Here is a 19,480-nt window from a genome sequence, read left to right as displayed (position 1 = left end):
ATGACCTACTTGGAAGCTTGACTTTTTATCGTAGCCTACGTTAATAATGGAGAGCAACTTCTACCTTGTTTCATCTTACGGTAGAAGACGGGTTCTTAGTATTTTTCCTCCTATTATAAAATAGTGACTAGTACGAGCACGCGCATCGTGCCCTGTCTGGTTTGGAGGGGAGACAAAAAAAATCGCTTCACGCCGTGCGCCTACCCACCCAGACAGCAGCCTGCCGTGATGAGCGCGGGACAACAGTGCGCGCGAGACCTTGGTTGGCCAGGCCACGTAGCGATGGATGCAGTATTGAATCTCATGCAAGCGTGCAAAACATGAACGCAAAACATACAAAATAATGCAAACACTTCTAAAAGTGAAACTACGCAACCGTGCATGCCATAGCCGGGAGCATTAACAAGCCGGTTCTTTTTGAACGTCTGCAGGACTCGAGAATCCCTGCAACTCTGATTGTACGGAACGAAAAAGAAGAGGGCGCTCTTGCTGAGGGTAAGTAGCTAAGGAGTGCAAGACCTTGTTACAAGTTATTTTCATAAAAAATATATTTTCAAAAGTGACAGTCCTTACAAAAGCAAGAAAAAGTAACAAAGTGCATTGAAAATACGTTTCCACTAATTCAACGACGCCTTGGTAGCGTCAAACGGTAAAGTTTATCGCGTATGAAAGCTGTCTTCATTCGAGTTTTGCTAGCTGGCTAGGTAGAACAATGTTAGGTTTTTGTTCGGAAAATGTTTATTTCATTTTATCTTATAGTGTAAACAGTTAAACCATTACACCAACCCAAATTAATATTATTTACCCTGACACCCGATATGCATATAGTTACTACGGACGCAAACGTTATTGCAGTTCTCGTGTTGTAAAATTAGAGCTAACGTTAGCCAACTAGCTCGGTCAAACAATTGGCTAGCTAGCGTGCAGAAATCTGGGCGGTTTTGAGTTAAAAAGTGATAGTCGGTTGCTATTAGCGCTTGCTAACCCATGTGTGTTGCTGTGTGGCAAGACAACGTTAGCAACCTGGTTCATGTCAGAATTGTGCTGGAAGTTGACTAGATCAATAGCACCGTTTTCGTCTGGATTGCTGACATAACGCGCAGTTAGCTAGCTACTACGTCTCTTGCTTGGATAGCTAATGCGTTAGCTTGCTAGAAGTTCGACTGCCCGTCGCACGGCCTGTGGCAGTGGTGGCCAACCAATGTTTCCTTTTTATTTAACCCTTTCTTTGCTTATATTTTTCAAGTTGAATGCACATAGCCTTGCAACTGGTCAACTAATATTTAGCTTTTTTTACAGTCTGGCATTTGGAATACCATTTCACTACAATAATTTCGGAAACGAGTGTTATTTCTTCGCACCAGCTAACTTCAGCATGTAACACTACCTATGGTGAGCCGCTAACCTAGCCAGCTGTTCACATATTAGGCCAAAAAATGATTGCACGCAGAGCTTTCTCCTGAGCTTGATAGCTAACGTTAGCTGGCTAGTCAGTGGGAAGGGGCGAAGGAATGCAGCCTGTGTCAGCGGTGAATTAGGCCCATCAGCAACCTTGCCAACTCTTCTTTCTTGCGAAACATGAAAGTCAGCTTTATTTTGGCACAATTTCGTCCAGTCAATGTGTACACAGTTGGTTGCTTTAAGCTAAGTATCAGCTAACTTTAATTATTTAGGCGGTTAAAGCGAATATTAGACATTAAAACAAATGTAGGGTCACTGTAATGTCACTTCTTGGCACAGCAGTGCTTTCCAAAGACCATCGTTTATTTTAGTTTGTTTGTTTTTGGGCAGCGTTTTGAACTTGGAACATGTTCTAAAGAAAGGTTTGAAGCACATTGGCGGTGTGCAAATGTCCAGATACACATGTAGAAATGGTAAACTTATTCTAGTCTTAATTTGAAAGACTTCTTGTGACTTGTAACAATACTGCATTTTATAAATGTCTGTGCATCCTTTCCTTTTCCTATGAATATGGAGGTATGAGAGAGAATTTGTTTTTTTTGGTTCAGGACAAATAGAGCAGAGGTGGAAAGAGGTTTAGGTCTTATGCACGTTAATCAGCAAGCAGTGCACTGCTTCTGTGATGTCAGTAACCCTATAATGCTGGGTCTAAATACCTACAAGGGCATGATGGTTTCCTGCTGTGTGCCAACCAGTGAGCACCTAAGGTCTTATGAGTTTGCTGTCAGGAATGTGAACACTCACACGTTTCCCTCCAAAGCTGTGAAAGGGAAAGCTCATTAAAGTTCAGACAGAAAGGGAGGGTGGATTTTAATGCTACAGATGAATTCAGGGAACAAGACAATGTTGGCGGTCCTTACCTGGAACACTAGGCTCATAATCACGTAACAATGTCTATAATTCCAAAACTATGACCAGACTATCCTCTTTCTGGCTGTCAGTCTCTTACCATCCTGCTAGTTAGCTTAGTATAGCCTTAAATCCAAACAAGGCTTCTTGTGGCGCTAAACACCAAATTGGTGAGGCCTGGCTGGTGGTTAGCTCAGTGAGGCATGAAAGAAACTGTTGTGGAGAAGGTAATGACTTGACCAAAGTGTGTTGTTGATCAATAGAATGTTAAGGCTTTTGAACATGCCCAAACTTCATAAAAATTAAAATATTTTACAAATATTTTTACACTGAATTTGACCTCGAGATCTGACGTGGCAATTGTGCAAATACTACTGATAGTGTGGAGTCTGCTGTCTTCCTGCTTCCCACATCAAAGAGTTGTGCTGTTTCAGGGTGAATGAAATTCTGAAGTGACTCATTGTCTAAGCTGAGCGAGTGCAAGGATTTTTATTAAACGGGGCATGCCTAATCTCAACTGATGCGTGTGCACGCCTGTGTGTATGAGAGATACCGATTCATTCTACAAACTCTTTGAAGAACATGTCACTTTGTTTTCTCCGCCCTAAATTCCCTCACCGTTGCATTCTAACCGGTCTTTGGCAGAGCCACTGTTTTTGTCGCTGTTTGTCATCGACACATTATCCAGTATCATCTAGAATGCATTGGGATCAGATTTGTTTGTTGCTCTCTTGACTGCAGCGACACCCTGCCACCAACACGTCTGCACACATGCAGCCTTAATGCTCTCAGTCAGAGCTGTCCAATTCTAAGAAAGGATCATAGTAAGCAGGCACAGGAAGAGGGCTAGTGGTTCTGAGGTTCTCACTGTTGCTTTGCATGCAATGTCAAAGTTCAGTCATTTTAAAATAGGTGTAGTCTTAAGCAAAGGACTGCTTACATTTGTGTTGTCTGTTAGCTAGATCAGAGGTGAGGAGAGCATGCAGAGAGGACGAAGAGTTCGAGTGGTTCAAGGTTACCCACAACTAGATAACATTCGTTGTCATTTTAATGTTTTCAGGTGTGCGCTCTTCTTACAGGGAGACAGTCTTGATACCCTCCCGAGACGAAGCGGAGGTATGTGACGGTTGAGAAGAGGATGTTTATTGTTTGTTAGAGAGGAAATGTTTTTCTTGCCTCCTGATCTCGTTGCAAGTTCAGAACCCAGGCCCCAGGGCTGATGCAGCATCTATATCCTCTACACGGCCCTGTCATCTAAGGTGACGGCCGCAGATGGACCATTTTCTCAAATATCGTATAAATCCATCGTAGGCTCACCTTTCAAGTTAGCGGGTTGATGCATAATGGTTCACGTTATGTATGTTTAAACAGAGCACGCAAATGAACATACAAACTAATGCATATGCTTAGTTTCCTGTGGTTGTTTGCAGTCCGTCCTGGTGCAGTAGTTCAGCTGAGCTCTGCATCTGTCACCAGAGCTCAGTTATTTAGGGTGTGGGGAGATATGAGCGCAAATCAAACGGTAATTTGAGCTTGATTTCAATCTAAGGATGAGTCAGTTTGTAACTGGGTGAAATATACTAGGTATACTATAAGCATCATTTTTTGAGGCCAAGAGGATTTTCATGTGGATACAATTTCAGTAAGTTTGATCAAACTTCATTACTAGTGATTATTAAACCCATGCTGGTAATGGTAAATCTACAGAATTCAATGTGCTGTGGTGGTAATAATATTGAGGGCCAGTTGAATAAATTCAAGTGATGATATTAAATTGTCATATATTAAAATGTATTTTAATATAGTATGTATGTTATCATAAAGGAATGAGATCGGTTTTATGGTTTGATATTGAGATGGTTAATTGTGATTGGCACTGTAAGGTGTTAGAAGGTGTGAGGTTCAGTAATAAACTGCTCTGAAGCGTGTGGTTTTGATGCTCTCTCACTGCACTGAAACTGTTGTGGTAAAGCGTAGAGTCTCGGTTTACAACATCAACCTTAGTTGTAGTTTCAGTTCAGAAACACCCATTCTCTTCAAACAGACTGGCTCACTATCCGGGAATTTTAATACCTGTCTTTTTCTCTCTCACTGTTGTTTGTGTCTCGTTTAACAGGGCGCAGACTACAGATGACTAAAGGAATCAGAAATAGGAGCTTTGATTCTGGCGTAAAGCTACTTGTAACCACTTTCTAGGTTTGAAGACTGAAGCCCGAAGCTGTTATCAGGGAGCCTGTCCCTGAGAGGGGAACTAAAACAACATTGAGCTGTTGTTGGCTGAGCCACAGAGACTAAATATCAAGTTTAATAGAAGCCTATGGAACGAAATGGCTACAGAGTTCCTCTCACTCTGCTTTCCTTCCCTTGCCTGAAGAACATGGATGCCCTCTTTGAGTCAGGGTAAACTCTTTACACTCTCACCCCCCCTCCCCCCTTTCTCTTTAGAAGCGGAAGGAGGGGTGGGGGATAAGCACGCTTCCCCCTACCCCTCCTTAAAACACGGAAAGGACATTTTGTGAAATTGATCACCTTTTTTCCTGGAGATCAACTCGTAGCCCCACCCACTTTTTAACCATTACCCCTACACCAACCCGGCTCCATTCCCGCCCTACATGAAATCCTGCCAGAGCCTCAAGGAAGACGCGGCCGTCCCAAGTCCTGGCGGGATGTCCCAGGAGGAGGGACGCAGGACGCAGGTGTCTCAGGCCTACTTCCACTCCTCCACCTCAGATCTGAACCTATCTAGCAAGCTGTACAAGCGGGAGGGCGGCGGTAAACCTTACTCCGTGCTCGTGGACAACAAGATGGCCGCCAAGACCCCTATGGGGGACCAGGCCCTTGGTCAGCTGCCCCCTCAGCATGTGACGGCCCAGCAGCAGCAGCAGTTCTTCAGAGAAGGGGCAGCTGGGCAGGAGGGAGGCCCGCAGGGGGCCCGGGCAGGCAACAGAGGCCCCTCTGAGGACTCTGACGAGGATGAGGACGAAGACGAGGACGAGGAGGGTGTGGATGGTGAGGAGGGGGCTTTCAAGCGTGAGCAGATCATTGTCGAGGTCAATCTGAACAATCAGACACTTCATGTGTCGAAGGGGGACAACAAATCAACTCCGCTGGTCGATGCCTCAGAGAGACATGATAGTGAGGAGGAGGACGAGGAGGAGGAGGATGACGAGGAGGAAGAAAGTCTGGATGAAGAGGAGGAGGAGGAAGAGGAGGATGAAGAAGAAGAAATAGAAAGTCGAAGAACGAGAGCCAAGAGAGCGTGTCGCGGGGCCGGCAGCGCCGCGCCTCCAAGTCAGCCGCGGAGGAAGAGCCTGCGAACGGCAATGAACAGCGCCCCGTCCGGCATGACCACCAGGGGGCGACGGAAGCGGACCGAGCCCCCGAAGAGGAGGCGCAGGTCGGCCAGGGAGGCCAAAGCAGCGCCGTCATCTGCCACGGCCGGCTCGGCCCCCGGAGGAGGAGGAGGAGTCAAGGGAGACGGGGAGGAGAGGGAGTCGCTGGCGTGTGAGAAGTGTCCTCGCGTGTTCAACACGCGCTGGTACCTGGAGAAGCACATGAACGTCACACACAGACGCATGCAGATCTGTGACAAGTGTGGCAAGAAGTTTGTCCTGGAGAGTGAACTGGCCTTGCACCAACAGACTGACTGTGAGAAGAACATCCAGGTGCTTTAGTTTTTTTATGTTCTCATTTAATATATGGATCATCCTGAATGATTTCTGTGTATCTGAGTAGTTAGCATTGTTTACAATCATTATTTTAATTATGGTTTATGGACAAGTTCACCCTGTTCTATGAGGTAAACCCCATAGACCAGAGGCCTTCAACCCTGGTCCTCAGGTACCCCCTGTCCTGCACGTTTGAGATGTTTCCCTGCTCCAACACACCTGATTCAAATAAATGGGTCGTTATCTAGTTCTGCAGAAGTCTGTTAACGACTCATTCATTTGAATCAGGTGTGTTGGAGCAGGGAAACATCTCAAACGTGCAGGACAGGTCCCTGAGGGACCAGGGTTGAAGACCTCTGCCATAGACTCACACTTGGGTAGGTATTTCTAAGTCGTGTTCTCGACAGCAGAGGGAGCCAAAACATGAAAAAGCAGCAGATGCTGGTTCTCTTACAGAGGCCTGATATAGCACCATCTGCACCTGCTGCCCCAGACCCAGTCTAGTGTCCAGACTTACAGCCCAATCACTGCATGTCAAAGCTGTCAGAAGGTGTTTGTAGCTTTTGAAAACAGATAACGAGCATGACGATGTATGTCACTATCAGTGAGCATCCATATGTAAAAGAAATGGACTTGTTCCTAAGTGTTTGTTTGTTCCTACAGTGTGTCTCTTGCAACAAGTCCTTCAAAAAATTGTGGTCTCTTCACGAGCACATAAAGATTGTGCACGGCTACGCAGAGAAGAAGTTTGCCTGTGAGATTTGTGAGAAAAAATTCTACACCATGGCTCATGTCCGCAAGCACATGGTCGGTATGTGAATTCTTGTTTGATGGTTCCAGCTCTACCTGTTGATTGACTTTGTGTTGCATACAGTACCACTCAACACCTAATTGGATCTTCCCAGCTATGTGACTCAATCATTATCAAGCTGCTCTGGATTTCTGGATTTGAAGTATTTAGGGCCATAAGAAAGTTAAATTTGTTGCTATTTTCATGGATTCTATATCATATTCTATGGAAATTTGTTTATTTTACCATAATTATTTTATTTTTCATTCACATGCAGATTCAATCACAGACACAGCCCTGCTTTGATGCACACATAGCCTAACAAGTTAAATCCACTGACAGAAAGCCAAATTATTCATATCACTGTTTAAAATAGGACAACGCATGTCTTTGCCATGTCGGATTTCAGTTTTATATATTCTGCGCTTCTGTCTTGATTTATCATACATGACTTGACGAAGACTGATTTTTGTTGTTGCAAATGATATTTTCTCTCTCCCTCATGCTCACTATCTCTTTGTAGCCCACACAAAGGACATGCCATTTACCTGTGAAACGTGTGGGAAGTCGTTTAAGCGCAGCATGTCACTGAAGGTGCACTCACTCCAACACTCAGGAGAGAAGCCCTTTCGCTGTGAGGTAAGACACATGCAAACTCTGCCCACACGCGCACACCAGAAAATGTAATTCTAAAACTGGTTGTTCCCATCCTTGATTGTGATTGGCTACATCGCGTTCCATGCCGTTGTAAAATCCAGCATAACCTCACAGATTGTCCTCATAACATTCCATATTACTGCGCATCGAATATTTCAAATTGAAAAAGACGGCAAAGATGTCCATCTGGCTGTTGCGTGGCAACAATTTATGTAGGAACTATACTTTGTAGTAGCGGAAAAATTGTTTATTATTAAACTATTTTGTTTCTAATTGTTTTTATTGATACAACCATATCAAATATTTGTAGTAATAGTTTTAGAAAAGCAATAAGCCCCGCGAGTCCGTGGTTTACGCTGATTTTAGAACAGTTAAGGGGGTTTTCAGCACTCCGCTTCGCCTGGTGCGTAACAACTCCCCTTACCTGTTCTAAAATCAGCGTAAACCATGGCCTCTTGGGGCTTATTGCTTAATTAAATCTGCGTTTGGGGTCTGTGAAAATCTAGACTGCTTTTTGAAGAAAGGAATGATTATGATCAAAGTATTCCCTTTGTATTTAACTTGTTGTATTGAGCTCATGCATACAAAAATTCCCTAACATGTTGAATGTCCAAAGCAGAGAACTAGGACAATAAGACCTTTTAGTTTGAACTTAGGTTTTCACTGCTTTAAAATAGCTTGTGAAATTGGCCCTGGGGCTCAGTTTCCTGTTTGTCTATGTGGCAAACCAGCTATCCAACTTGCAATGATTTCATATTGTCTGAGCAAATAATGGATGTCAAATCTTTACCATGTCAACATTTGCAGAGCAGGAATATTTCATGTTTTGCTAAAAAGGGCACTGGGATACATGACATTATTTGTTCATTTGGCTTTAAATGATTTCCATGTTTTTTTTTTCTCCTGTGAAACTTGGTCTTCCTCACCAGTATTTACTGTGGTGGATACTCCTACGCCCAGCCTCCCTGTGAGCGACTATGTCATGAATAGAGGATGGGCTCGCCACTACACCCGCTCTTGTTGGGTGGGGTGGCGCTGAGTGATGATTTAGCTGCTCTAACCTGTGATTACATGCTTATTTAAGACTTGCAGTAGTCCTGAGTGCACAGTTTCCATCTTTGGAAGTTAGGATGTAGTGGATTGTGAACGGCCCACCACTCCACAGTAGTAGGGTCAGAAACGCATGTTGCAGTGTGTGTATATACTGTACGTATATAATACTGTACGTATATAATCCCCCCCCCCCCCCGTCTCTGTAGAACTGTGATGAGAGGTTCCAGTACAAGTACCAGCTGCGTTCCCATATGAGCATCCACATTGGACACAAGCAGTTCATGTGCCAGTGGTGCGGCAAGGACTTCAACATGAAGCAGTACTTTGACGAGCACATGAAAACACACACAGGTGAGCCCCCCCGCCCCTACCATTTAATACATTTTGTATGACAGCCTTTCAAGACTTTACCCATGTACTGTTATTTATTTTTTGGGGCTGGACCAAACTCATCTAATGCTTTTAGGACCTCCAGTAGTTTTACTTCCTAGTCGGCCAAGATCCATATTTGAGATGTATGTAAACCAAAAAAAATTGATATACACAATTAGTTTGCTGTCTCTTGATGAGAGGGGTGCAGGGAAGGAGTAAGGGAGCCCAGGCTATGTAATGAGAGGGTGGCAAAGCATCAAAAGGCGAGGCTGCCTTTTAATGACTACCCGGACACATGCTAAAATACATCCCTCCAATTTTCTTCCCTTCCACTTTTCTCTTTCCAAAATTAAACTTAAGGGGCACAGTCTGTCCTTCCTCCAGTTTTTTTGTTCATACTTGCGTAGCGTGGGTGGTTTCTCTCCAGTCTGTTGGATCCGATGGCTCTATTTGTAAGATATAATTATTCTGCCCTCGCCTTTTGCTTCCAGCCTCTGCTGACCAATTTAGACTCTTGGTAGGAGACACACCCTGTGATGCTCTGTAATTGGTGCACACACATTCCTTTTTCTCTCTTACTCTCTCCAAGGTTAGAGCTTATGCAAGCCTCCTTGAAACATGCACCACATTCCTCTGAATATTACATTGTGTTGAGGTAAAGGGGAAAGTGAACACCTTCAGTTGCAATAAAAACAAATGTGTGTGTGTGTGTGTATATATATATATATATTAACATGTCCTGCTTCTGTAATGCGTGGTATTGATAATTTAATGAACACAATATAAAACGGTGTAAGTGGAGTTTCACAACACATGCATTGCAGGATTATTAAAAGTATTTTGAGAGCTGTTGAGCCCCTAGTCAAGTGTGTGTGTGTGGGTGGGTGGTTTCAGACACTGAATCGCTCCATCTAAGAGAGGTTAATGAGACTCGCACTCCAATAGAGAGATCTGCTGTTCATTTTTACATCTCATCTCCTCTGAATGTGTGTGCTGCCTTGGTCTCCTGCTGAGGGGGTGCACTGACAGCAGAAGCCCTCGTACAAGAAAGGAGGTCGTTAGCATTTTCAATAAGAGAGAACTGTCACTCTCCGGGCGAGAAATTAGTCAAGCGCAGATGTTAACTTCCTCTTGTTTTCAATAGATTAACTCAGCTTGATGATGTAAGGATTTATAAGGTGGTACATCCTTTGCCGAGTACAAAACCAATACCGACTAATGAACAATTAGGGTGTCTGAATTCCCTGATTCAGTAGTGTATCTCTCTCTCTCTCTCTCTCTCTCTCTCTCTCTCTCTCTCTCTCTCTCTCTCTCTCTCCATGTTCCCTCTTAGGAGAGAAGCCTTTCATCTGTGAGATCTGCGGGAAGAGCTTCACCAGCCGGCCCAACATGAAGCGTCACCGCCGCACCCACACCGGAGAGAAGCCCTACCCCTGCGAGGTGTGCGGCCAGCGCTTCCGCTTCTCCAACATGCTTAAAGCCCACAAAGAGAAGTGCTTCCGGGTGACCAGCCCCGTGACCCTCCAGTCCAGCGGCCTCCCACTGCCTCTCCACCTCACCGCCAACGCCCCTTGCTCCTCTGGGCCCGGCTCCAGCCTGGTCCCACCGGCAGCCACCCCTGCCCCCCACACCACCACCTCCTCCTCCTCTCTGGGCCTCAACCCCTCCGGAGGGGCTCTTCCTCCCCGCGGCCCCGTGGGACATACGTTTACCCACCTGCAGTCGCCTCCCTCTCACCATCACCCGCATCACCACGCGGCCCAGCACCACCCCAACGCGGCGCAGCACGCCCCCCCGCACCATCACCTTGCTGTGCAGACGGTCTCCCACCTGCCCCCTCCCCCAGCACTCTTTAAGAGTGAGCCCCTCAACCACTGTGGGCACAAGGACGGTAGCTACCTGCGCCACATGGCCCCCTCTGACGAGGCTCCTGGAGGCCCCCAGCACCACTGAACCCTCAACAGGATTATCATTCCACGCCACACCTCAGCCTGACTGCGCCATCTGGTCCTGTTTCATCTTTTACCTGGAATGCAGGTGTAAAGGGCCCCTTCAAAGACTCTGTAAAAAAACACCGTAGTGTGTTTAAAAAAAGAAAAGAAAATGGACCTCTACATTTAAAATGTGTGTGTGTGTGTGGTTCCCCAGTCAAACACCAATTTTACAACCTCTTGCTAAAAAATTGTTCTAAGGAAACAATGTTGGTAGACAACCTGCAGAAGATTATGTATTTGTAGAAAACCTGCCTTTTCTGGTCGGTTGTATATGTATAATGTGGGTTTCCTCTTTTTCATATGTGATCGTGTACAGTGTATGCTCTTCTTGATGGCTGCTGATGTTGTTCCTCAACAATTAAATCAACCAAGTTAGTGGATCAGAATAGGTCCATTTCATCACCTTTCAGTTCTCATAGTAATTTACATTTTGTTGTATTTTTCACTTCATATTTCCAGGGTAGGACTGTGGGCCCTGGTTGTTCAGGTTCTGTCTGCCACAGGGCTCCTTCATGTCCATACCTCCCAGGATCAACAGCAGTGTAGGGCACAAGCCAAGGTCATAGGTCACTGGGGGGGCTATCTTGTTCAAATCATTAGGTATGACCTGGTAAGGGTTTGCTTGAGTCTGAAGGTTGATTGGTGCGTTCCATTACAGGACAAAACAGTTGTCTAGTTTCAGTTTACGTTTCTGTGGCTTTCACACAGTACCACATACAATATTACTGGTCTCTGGCTGTTCCTTGACTTTCCCTTTTGATTAGTGCCATCCAGTCCTGCTCCTGGAGACCCACCCTCCTGTAGGTTTTCTACAAACGGTTGTAACTATAAACAATAAACGGTTGTAACAAACATGATTCCGATGGTCACCTAGCTAATTCATAGACTTGGATGTGCTGGATTAGGGCTGGAACGAGAACCTATGGAACGGTAGCTCTCAAGGAGCAGGGCTGGGCCACCCTGGGTGAGAGCTTCTTCTCTTGTCAGTGTAAAGGTTCAATAACGACACTGTGATGACTTGGATGCACTTGATGACCCTACCTGGCTCTCCCCCTACCTGGCTCTCCCCCTACCTGGCTCTCCCCCTACCTGGCTCTCCCCCTACCTGGCTCTCCCCCTACCTGGCTCTCCCCCTACCTGGCTCTCCCCCTACCTGGCTCTCCCCCTACCTGGCTCTCCCCCTACCTGGCTCTCCCCCTACCTGGCTCTCCCCCTACCTGGCTCTCCCCCTACCTGGCTCTCCCCCTACCTGGCTCTCCCCCTACCTGGCTCTCCCCCTACCTGGCTCTCCCCCTACCTGGCTCTCCCCCTACCTGGCTCTCCCCCTACCTGGCTCTCCCCCTACCTGGTTCTTCTGTTTCAGTCAGTCTCTGTATCTCTCATTGCTGCTGCCGTGATAATACGGGTCACCATGGAAAAGGTCATAAAACACCGTGCAGTATATAGGGGTTTTGCTCCATTATAAAAAAATAAATTTGATATACCCAGTTTATATCTTAGTGGGGTATAAAGTAGGGCACTTTGTAAGACAAACTTATTTTCCTTTCTCTCATACTGTTATCCACTTTGGGATGTATCCAAAACTTGGGACAGAGAGATTAGTCAAAACTTGTTGAATGTTCCCTACATGTTGGATATGGATAACTGTTCAATCACACCTTTTCAACAATATATTCTGGAAATTTGATATATGGTAAATAATTCTCATCCCACTGTACTTACTATGTCTTAGATAATGGGGTCAGGAGGGGGAGGGTGGGTGACTATATAACCCTAGCAAATCTATGTTTCTTGTATAGATATATGTATATTTACCCAAATTGTCAAAAGAAATCACATCTGTAAATGTAACTCTTTTTTTTTTTTTTTTTTTTTTGTGTGAATGTCTTGTAAGGTGTTCTGGTAGAGGAGATATGGGTTGTAAGTATTCTTGATGGATTGTTCAGTTGGGTTATGGCTCTCGACCTAATCCAATCTAGGACTGTTATCAGTTTGAGTGTTAAAGAACAACATTGAGCCTTGTTCTAATGAGTGTGTGTGTGCGTGCTAGCAACTGCGTGTGTGTGTGTGTGTGTGTGTGTGTGTGTTAGTAAGCCCTCTGGTGCTCTTGTATCAAAAGCTGCTTTTTAAGTGATCTGACCCATTCTTTATACGTATGGGGATTCTAGAGATGGATGATTGCAGTAACTTTAGCGCGTCCCACTAACCATCTTGAGTTGAGGGAACTTGGACCTTAAATTGAGTTATTTAAAGGTCCCATGACATGCTGATTTTGGATGCTTTTATATAGGCCTTAGTGGTCCCCTAATACTGTATCGGAAGTCTCTTTCCCGAAATTCAGCCTTGGTGCAGAATTAGAGCCGCGACAAGCAGTCCCACAATGAGCTTCTTTAGGACGTGCCATTTCTGTGTCTGTAGCTTAAAATCAGCTATGTAGAAAGAGGCTGGGCTAACTGCCATGCTTCGGTCGTTTGCAAGCCATGATGTCTTGAGGAAAAAACAATATTGCGCTCGCACAGTCAAAGCTCATTTTCTCATTGGCGGGCCAAATTCTCTTGGAGGGCAAAGCAGAGAAAGGGGAGGTAACCATTCTCCTTATGGCGACATAAAGGGAAAATTCCAAATCGGCCCATCTGAGCTTTCATTTTCTCAAATGCGGAGCAGTATATCCAGGGCTTGGTTTACACCTATCGCAATTTCTAGCCACTGGGGGACCATACGCAGGTTAGGGGAACTCATATTAATGTTAAAAAACCTCATAAAGTGAAATTGTCATGTCATGGGACCTTTTATTTAACGCAGCATAGGCACGGAAAACCCTCTTGTTGAGTCGTATAGAACTCAAGTGTCCGCTTAATCAGTAGCCCTCTTGTTCACTACTGTGCTTTGAATGTTTCAGTATCAGAGTCTTTCGGTCTTTTCTTTTTCAATGCCTTTTTATTGTTTGTGTATCCTCTGCACTTTACTGCTGTGTAAGTGAGGCGTGGTGAAGGGGGGGGGGGGGACTGACAGTGTGTTGTGGGTGTGTTTTTGGGGCAAGGGGGGCTTGTGATTGGTTTAGTGAGCGGCTGTTGGTGGCAAGGAAAAGGAGGAGAATCGAGGTGGGGATGGGCATGAGACAGACATGTCTTTGTTTTGTTCTTTATCAACTAAATAAATATACTTTAGCCCTAATATGGACCCCAAGGAGCGATGGAATCCTTCTGCTTTGGTTATTTACACTAGCCCCTCCCTCTCAGTTTAATCAAAACAATCTTTTATTGGTTGGGTTTGCTCATATCGAGTTATTTGTTGTGTATTGTTTTCTCTTTCAATTTACTGTATGATTCTCCTCCTTTATTCTTTGTTGTATAGAATGCACTTTCTACTAAAATCTTACTCGTTAAGAGAAATAATATTGTATATTCTTTAAAGAAGTTTTAAATAATCAATATACTTTCCCCCTTGTATTTTTAACCACTTAATGTAGCATTGCGTATTTTATTATTGTGAGTGTCTGGTACAAAATTGTGCAGCTTTATAATGTCTTGGGTTGTCCTTTTTGTATGTTTGTTTCTGGAGTTAAAGGAAGAGTGGAATTGTTGGGCCTTTTTTGATAATGTACATTTAACAGACTCTCAGCTAACTTTCAGAAGTAAAAACAAGTAGCCATGATTATCACACATTTGTGTACTGTCATATGTTTGTCATGTTGGGCAGCTCCAGGTGAATCTAGGATCTTCCAGCTGAGGTGTACCCTGCCAAACGGCACCGTGACGATAATGGTCCCTCGCCCACCAGTTTGCTGTCATACCAGGTGGCTGCCTTAACAACAGGGATTTAATTCACAAGGTTCTTGAGTGTTTCTGTGACTCGGCAGGTCTGTTGTCTTGAGTGTTTCGACCTGAAAACACCTGAATCTGCTTCAGGGCCTCTTTGTCCTTTCTTCATTTTGTTTGCTGGAAATCCCCTCTGGTTTCTCTTTTTCCATAAATCAAACTCGTATTATTTGCCTGTGATGGGGGGGATCTCTTAATCTAATCATGGAATGCCCGGGGTCACTTCCACAGCTGACGGTTGTTGATTTCGTCAGAGCTTTTGTGACAGTTTTTGATCATGTAGCTTTCGTGTTTCCTTTTGACATTGCTGTAATTATGAGTCAAAGCTCTCAGTTGGTGACGGCACAGTTGTCCTAGTGGTCTTTGCTCTTTATTTGAGGTCACCTCCCAAGGATTGACTCCTTGTGTCATGTCTGTCAATAATTCTAATTTGCTAAACATATCTCCGATGCTGGTGAGTTGTTGAGTGCTTTATCATGGCACCAATCTCCATGAGAGCGTATTCAGATGTATAACTGTTTTTTTTTAAATGGTGTTTGTGCTATAAAAAAAAACGAGAATGCTATTAACATGAGTAGTCCAGATGTCTACATAGTATACTGACTTGGAGGAAGACACTATAAAATGCCAACTTTGCATTAAATGCTCTGCAACTCTTTTGACTACACCCCAGAGGGTGCAAGCCAAAAGGTTTGTATCTTCAGGAAAAAGCTCATCTTTACTAAATAGCTCCACATTGTGCGTTTTATGTTCTAGTATTTGCACAGGAAATGAGTCACTGATTGTGCAGAGAAGACGTGGGTGGGTTCTGTGTGACACTCAGACGGCTGCTGTTGGTGGTGAGTGGGTGGTCAGGTTAGCACACACTCATCAAAAGTGGGAGAGGGGAGGTAATAACATAGCCTACGTCCATACTCCCATCTGCGCTCGGAAATATCTGCCCTCCCAACTGCTAGATGGGGCCTGTGCGATACGGAGGCAATAGGGAGGGAAATTGGCTTCTGCAAAGGCAGATAAGCAAGGCTGTGAAGCAGGGGCTGTTCGCGTGATCAGAGCGGCCGCTGTACTCACGTATAAAGGGGGATGCACTTCGAATACATTTTAATAAACCCCTACAACTTTAATTGAATATTGACTCAACGTGTTTTTGTATGAATATGCTTCATTCTAAGCATAAACGTGGTGTCTGTTTCGTTACATAGTGTAGTCTGTATGAAAGCGAGATTAAACTAGTTTGTTATACATTTAGGAGAAAATTAACTGTGGTCAACAAATCAGTACTCAATGTTTTCTATTCGTATTGGACACAGAGGGTCACTCATTCCTGGCATTCGAGAGAAGGCGGCTCAGCGGTGTTACGTCACTGTGTTGCGGGTTGGCTCAAGGGTTTTGGCAGCCCATAAAGTGAGCGGGGAGCGCGCAGTTTCTTGAAGAAAGAGGGCATGTATGGAGAGCTGCGCAGGACAATATCTGGATTGAGAGGTCAGCCGTTTATGAATAGAAGTCTGGACCTGTCGTGTGTGAAGTGTCCTGGTGTTGCACCGAACTGCAAGACATACCGTTGGTGATTATATTTTTGCTCTGCACGGCAGATGATTAATAGCCTAATTAACCTTGAACATGGAGATGTTGCCATAGTGATGTATTAGAGTTGTGCGTTATTGAATTGACCTCGAAAATATGTATACAGTATGAAATAATACACTAGTAAAAACTCGATTTATTATGTAGGCTACTTTAAAATATGCAGCACGTCACATATGAGCACGAAAGTATTACAAGTAGTCAAAGTTAGACGTAGGTTACTGAATGAACGTGAAGGATTTTGTTACCGATACAGTATTGGAAAATGCGCTTCTCATCTTTACAGATTGCATTGCCTGCAAGAGACCAGCTTGACATCGCCTAAAAATTGAAGGTCGGTAAGTATTTTCGGAAGAAAAATAAGAACAAACTGTCCCAGCCGCCCTCGTTAGTTTCTGTTTATTCAAATGCAACAGATTACGTTCACCACAGTTTTCATTTGGAAATCAAAGGATTCTGCAACGGATTCAAATTTGTATCGTCTATCCTTTACAGAATGATCGACGTTGCATGGATGTGATTCGTTTTGAATAGCTGAACAACAAAAACATTACATGTTGTGACATATTTCAGTCCACTGCTCTTTATCATAATGATTAATCACAATCATCTCATGAACAGGGAGCTTACTCCCTCAATCTCAACACTACCTTGGGTAGAAAGTAGGCTACTTCTGTTAAATGTCTACCTTATTCTGTCCTATAGTAAACCCAGTGTAATTTCAAATTCAAGGCCCTCTGAAAATATAAATGATCTAAAAGGGAGTCTTTCTTTTTTTTCCTATTTTTTCTCCACTTTTGATTCTATTCTTGTTTTTCTTCACTTCCCTCTATTCACTCATAATTTCCCAGAAAGCCCACCTTGGTTAACAACCCTGCATTAGTGTGTTTCACGTCAAGACAAAGTGAAGACGAGTTGGACAGAAAGAAGTATTCTACTGCCACTCACAGCAGTTATTGCTGAATAACCAGTCATGCGGGATTCTGTGTTCAACTGCTGTTTAACCCCTTCCCCAGGACAATCAGCAAACATGGCCGGAAACTCAACCTCAAGCGACAAGCGCTTTCTCATCTTTTTCGACTTTGACGAGACCATCGTGGATGAGAGCAGTGATGACGTGGTGGTGCAGGCAGCCCCAGGGCAGTATCTGCCAGGCTGGCTGAAGGACACCTACCGGCCAGGCCACTACAATGAGTACATGCAGCGTGTGCTGGCTTACATGGCCGAGTCCGGGGTCACAGAGAGTGCCATCCGTGCCGTCATCGAAAAGATCCCTGCCTCACCCGGCATGCTGACCCTCTTCAAGTTCCTGCGCACCCGGCAAGACTTTGAGATGGTGCTGGTGTCTGACGCCAACACGTTCTTCATCGAATCCTGGCTCCGTCGCGTGGGAGCCCGCCAACTTTTCGGCAGGATTTTCACCAACCCCGCCACCTTCAACCAAGACGGACGTCTCATGCTGCGCCCCTTCCACTCCCACGGTTGCCAGCGTTGCCCTGAGAACATGTGTAAGCAGGTGATAGTGAAGGACTATGTCGCACGCAGAACGCAGGAACGGGGGAAGGCGTTCCAGAGGGTCTTTTACGTGGGTGACGGTGCCAACGACTTCTGCCCATGTCTGACCCTGAGCCCTCAGGATGTGGCATTCCCTCGGCGGGATTATCCCATGCACCGGCTTATCACAGAAATGCATGAGGCAAGGCCAGGGGAGTTCAAGGCGGTCACTGTGCCATGGGTCAGTGGGGAGGATGTGATTCTGCGACTTAGAAAGCTGGCAGAGGAAAAATAAATCTGATATATGAATCCTTCATACAAACACACACACACACACACACACACACAAACTACTCTGAAGACACATTCATTCACGGATATATACATATTTAAAAGATGATATAGTGTTAATATACACACATACAATAAATGAAACACACACAAAACATTTAATGGCTCACACAATCAGACTGCAAAAAAAGAGGTTCTTCTCACGGCTGGGACAGTAAGCAAGAGGCTCAGACCACCTCGTTATGGTTAGGTCTAAAGGTCAATCAAAGACAGAAGCCTAATAAAAACATCAACTCTGTCAATGATTAAGGAGACCATTTCAGTAGTTGATCGACAAGATAGTAGACTAATAAATCTGACTAACACTGATTAAAAGGGGAAATATTACTAAAGATAAATTATTGACCAAGCTGTTTACCCTAGGTGTGTGTAAATGGTAAATTAAGAACCAATATGTGCCACCATTTATCTGTGTTCCATTGTTACTTTTATACCAAGCCTTATTGCCGTTGTGATTAACTGCCACTCTGGGTCAGTGGGGCAACCATCCCTGTTACTAATTGCGTTATTATTTGATAATGACTCTATCTAGCGAGGAAAATTTTATTATAAGCCATTTAAGTTATTAATAAGAAAAACTGATGCTTGTTCAATTGTGTTGGAAAGTGGAATACCAGTACTGGAATTAAGTTGCAATGCTGCCATCTACTGGCAATTGTATAAGCTGCCCATGCTTTTTGGAAGTGAAACAGTATTGAGTAGTGGTAGGTGAAACATAAAACCCAAATCAATAATATTAGACCTAGATTTATATAGGCTAGAAAACTGTATAACTAATGTACTGTGTGTTATAATTGGGTACATTATAAGTATTAGCATGTGAAATAATTATTTGTATGTTTGTATCTGTGCGTCCAATGTACTGTACTTAACCACCAGCAGGAATATAAAGCCATTCATTGAAAATGTTGTCTAAGACTGTTTCATTCGTCTGTAAACTATAGTGATGGACACGCGTGATCTATTTTCTGATTATTATTTTTTTACAAAATGGGCAGCGAATAAGCTATGAATTAAACAGTTAACAGTTGCACACATAATCGTATTTGATATATAATCGTATTTCTTAATTGAATGTAGTCTACTATTCATATAGTAGGCTACCACTGCCAAGCAACGAATTATCGCTAAAAGCTGCAGTTCTGTCCACTCCAATATTAGTTAATAAGCTAAGAGAGTATAGCCTGCTCTCTTTAGTAACTTCACGAATCAAAAAGTGTAATCGTAGTAAAGTCATACAAAATGTTGGGTATATAAACACAGTACATACATTGTGGCTTTACGTTGTACATGTTTCTTGCTTTAAGGCACAGGTCTAATGCCATTCCTTCCCTTCTTATGATTTATAATTAATACACAGCATGTAATATACTGTGATTCATGGGTCAT

General features: G+C 44.1%; 2 protein-coding genes across 8 annotated transcripts; both read left to right on the top strand.

The window, feature by feature from the left end:
• The first annotated feature begins 235 nt into the window (after nt 1-235).
• znf652 (zinc finger protein 652) lies at nt 236-15,791 on the top strand. 3 transcript variants are annotated; one of them, XM_084677752.1, is made up of 7 exons: nt 236-495; nt 3,371-3,426; nt 4,427-5,975; nt 6,642-6,789; nt 7,292-7,407; nt 8,685-8,829; nt 10,184-15,791. In XM_084677752.1, exons 3-7 carry the CDS (start codon nt 4,923-4,925, stop codon nt 10,801-10,803), a joined length of 2,082 nt encoding a protein of 693 aa, XP_084533878.1. In that variant the 5' UTR covers nt 236-495; nt 3,371-3,426; nt 4,427-4,922; the 3' UTR covers nt 10,804-15,791. The 3 variants fall into 3 exon arrangements, with proteins under 3 accessions (XP_084533878.1, XP_084533877.1, XP_084533879.1); XM_084677751.1 differs by lacking the exon at nt 3,371-3,426; XM_084677753.1 differs by lacking the exons at nt 236-495; nt 3,371-3,426 and adding an exon at nt 3,838-3,952.
• Nucleotides 15,792-16,030: 239 nt separating this feature from the next.
• Nucleotides 16,031-18,997, top strand: phospho1 (phosphoethanolamine/phosphocholine phosphatase 1). Of its 5 annotated transcripts, none has more exons than XM_084677754.1 (3): nt 16,031-16,226; nt 16,533-16,580; nt 17,098-18,997. In XM_084677754.1, exon 3 carries the CDS (start codon nt 17,220-17,222, stop codon nt 18,033-18,035), a length of 816 nt encoding a protein of 271 aa, XP_084533880.1. In that variant the 5' UTR covers nt 16,031-16,226; nt 16,533-16,580; nt 17,098-17,219; the 3' UTR covers nt 18,036-18,997. The 5 variants fall into 5 exon arrangements, with proteins under 5 accessions (XP_084533880.1, XP_084533884.1, XP_084533883.1 ...); XM_084677758.1 differs by having other exon boundaries at nt 16,033-16,222; nt 17,263-18,997; XM_084677757.1 differs by having other exon boundaries at nt 16,033-16,222; nt 16,533-16,584; nt 17,263-18,997.
• The last annotated feature ends 483 nt before the right edge of the window (nt 18,998-19,480 follow it).

This window comes from Hypomesus nipponensis, chromosome 17, assembly GCF_054491055.1.
Source record: "Hypomesus nipponensis isolate SF chromosome 17, ASM5449105v1, whole genome shotgun sequence".
In the NCBI taxonomy this organism is placed as follows: Eukaryota; Metazoa; Chordata; class Actinopteri; order Osmeriformes; family Osmeridae; genus Hypomesus; species Hypomesus nipponensis.
Note: the sequence above shows the minus strand (reverse complement) of the source record. Positions and strands in the feature narration are given on the sequence as shown.

Bases quoted from the DNA above. Each gene is read 5' to 3' on its own strand.
- phospho1 (XM_084677754.1), top strand. From the start codon at position 17,220: ATGCGGGATTCTGTGTTCAACTGCTGTTTAACCCCTTCCCCAGGACAA.
- znf652 (XM_084677751.1), top strand. From the start codon at position 4,923: ATGAAATCCTGCCAGAGCCTCAAGGAAGACGCGGCCGTCCCAAGTCCT. The intron at 7,408-8,684 runs GTAAGACACATG...CCGTCTCTGTAG, and splicing joins AGAAGCCCTTTCGCTGTGAG to AACTGTGATGAGAGGTTCCA. The intron at 8,830-10,183 runs GTGAGCCCCCCC...GTTCCCTCTTAG, and splicing joins GCACATGAAAACACACACAG to GAGAGAAGCCTTTCATCTGT.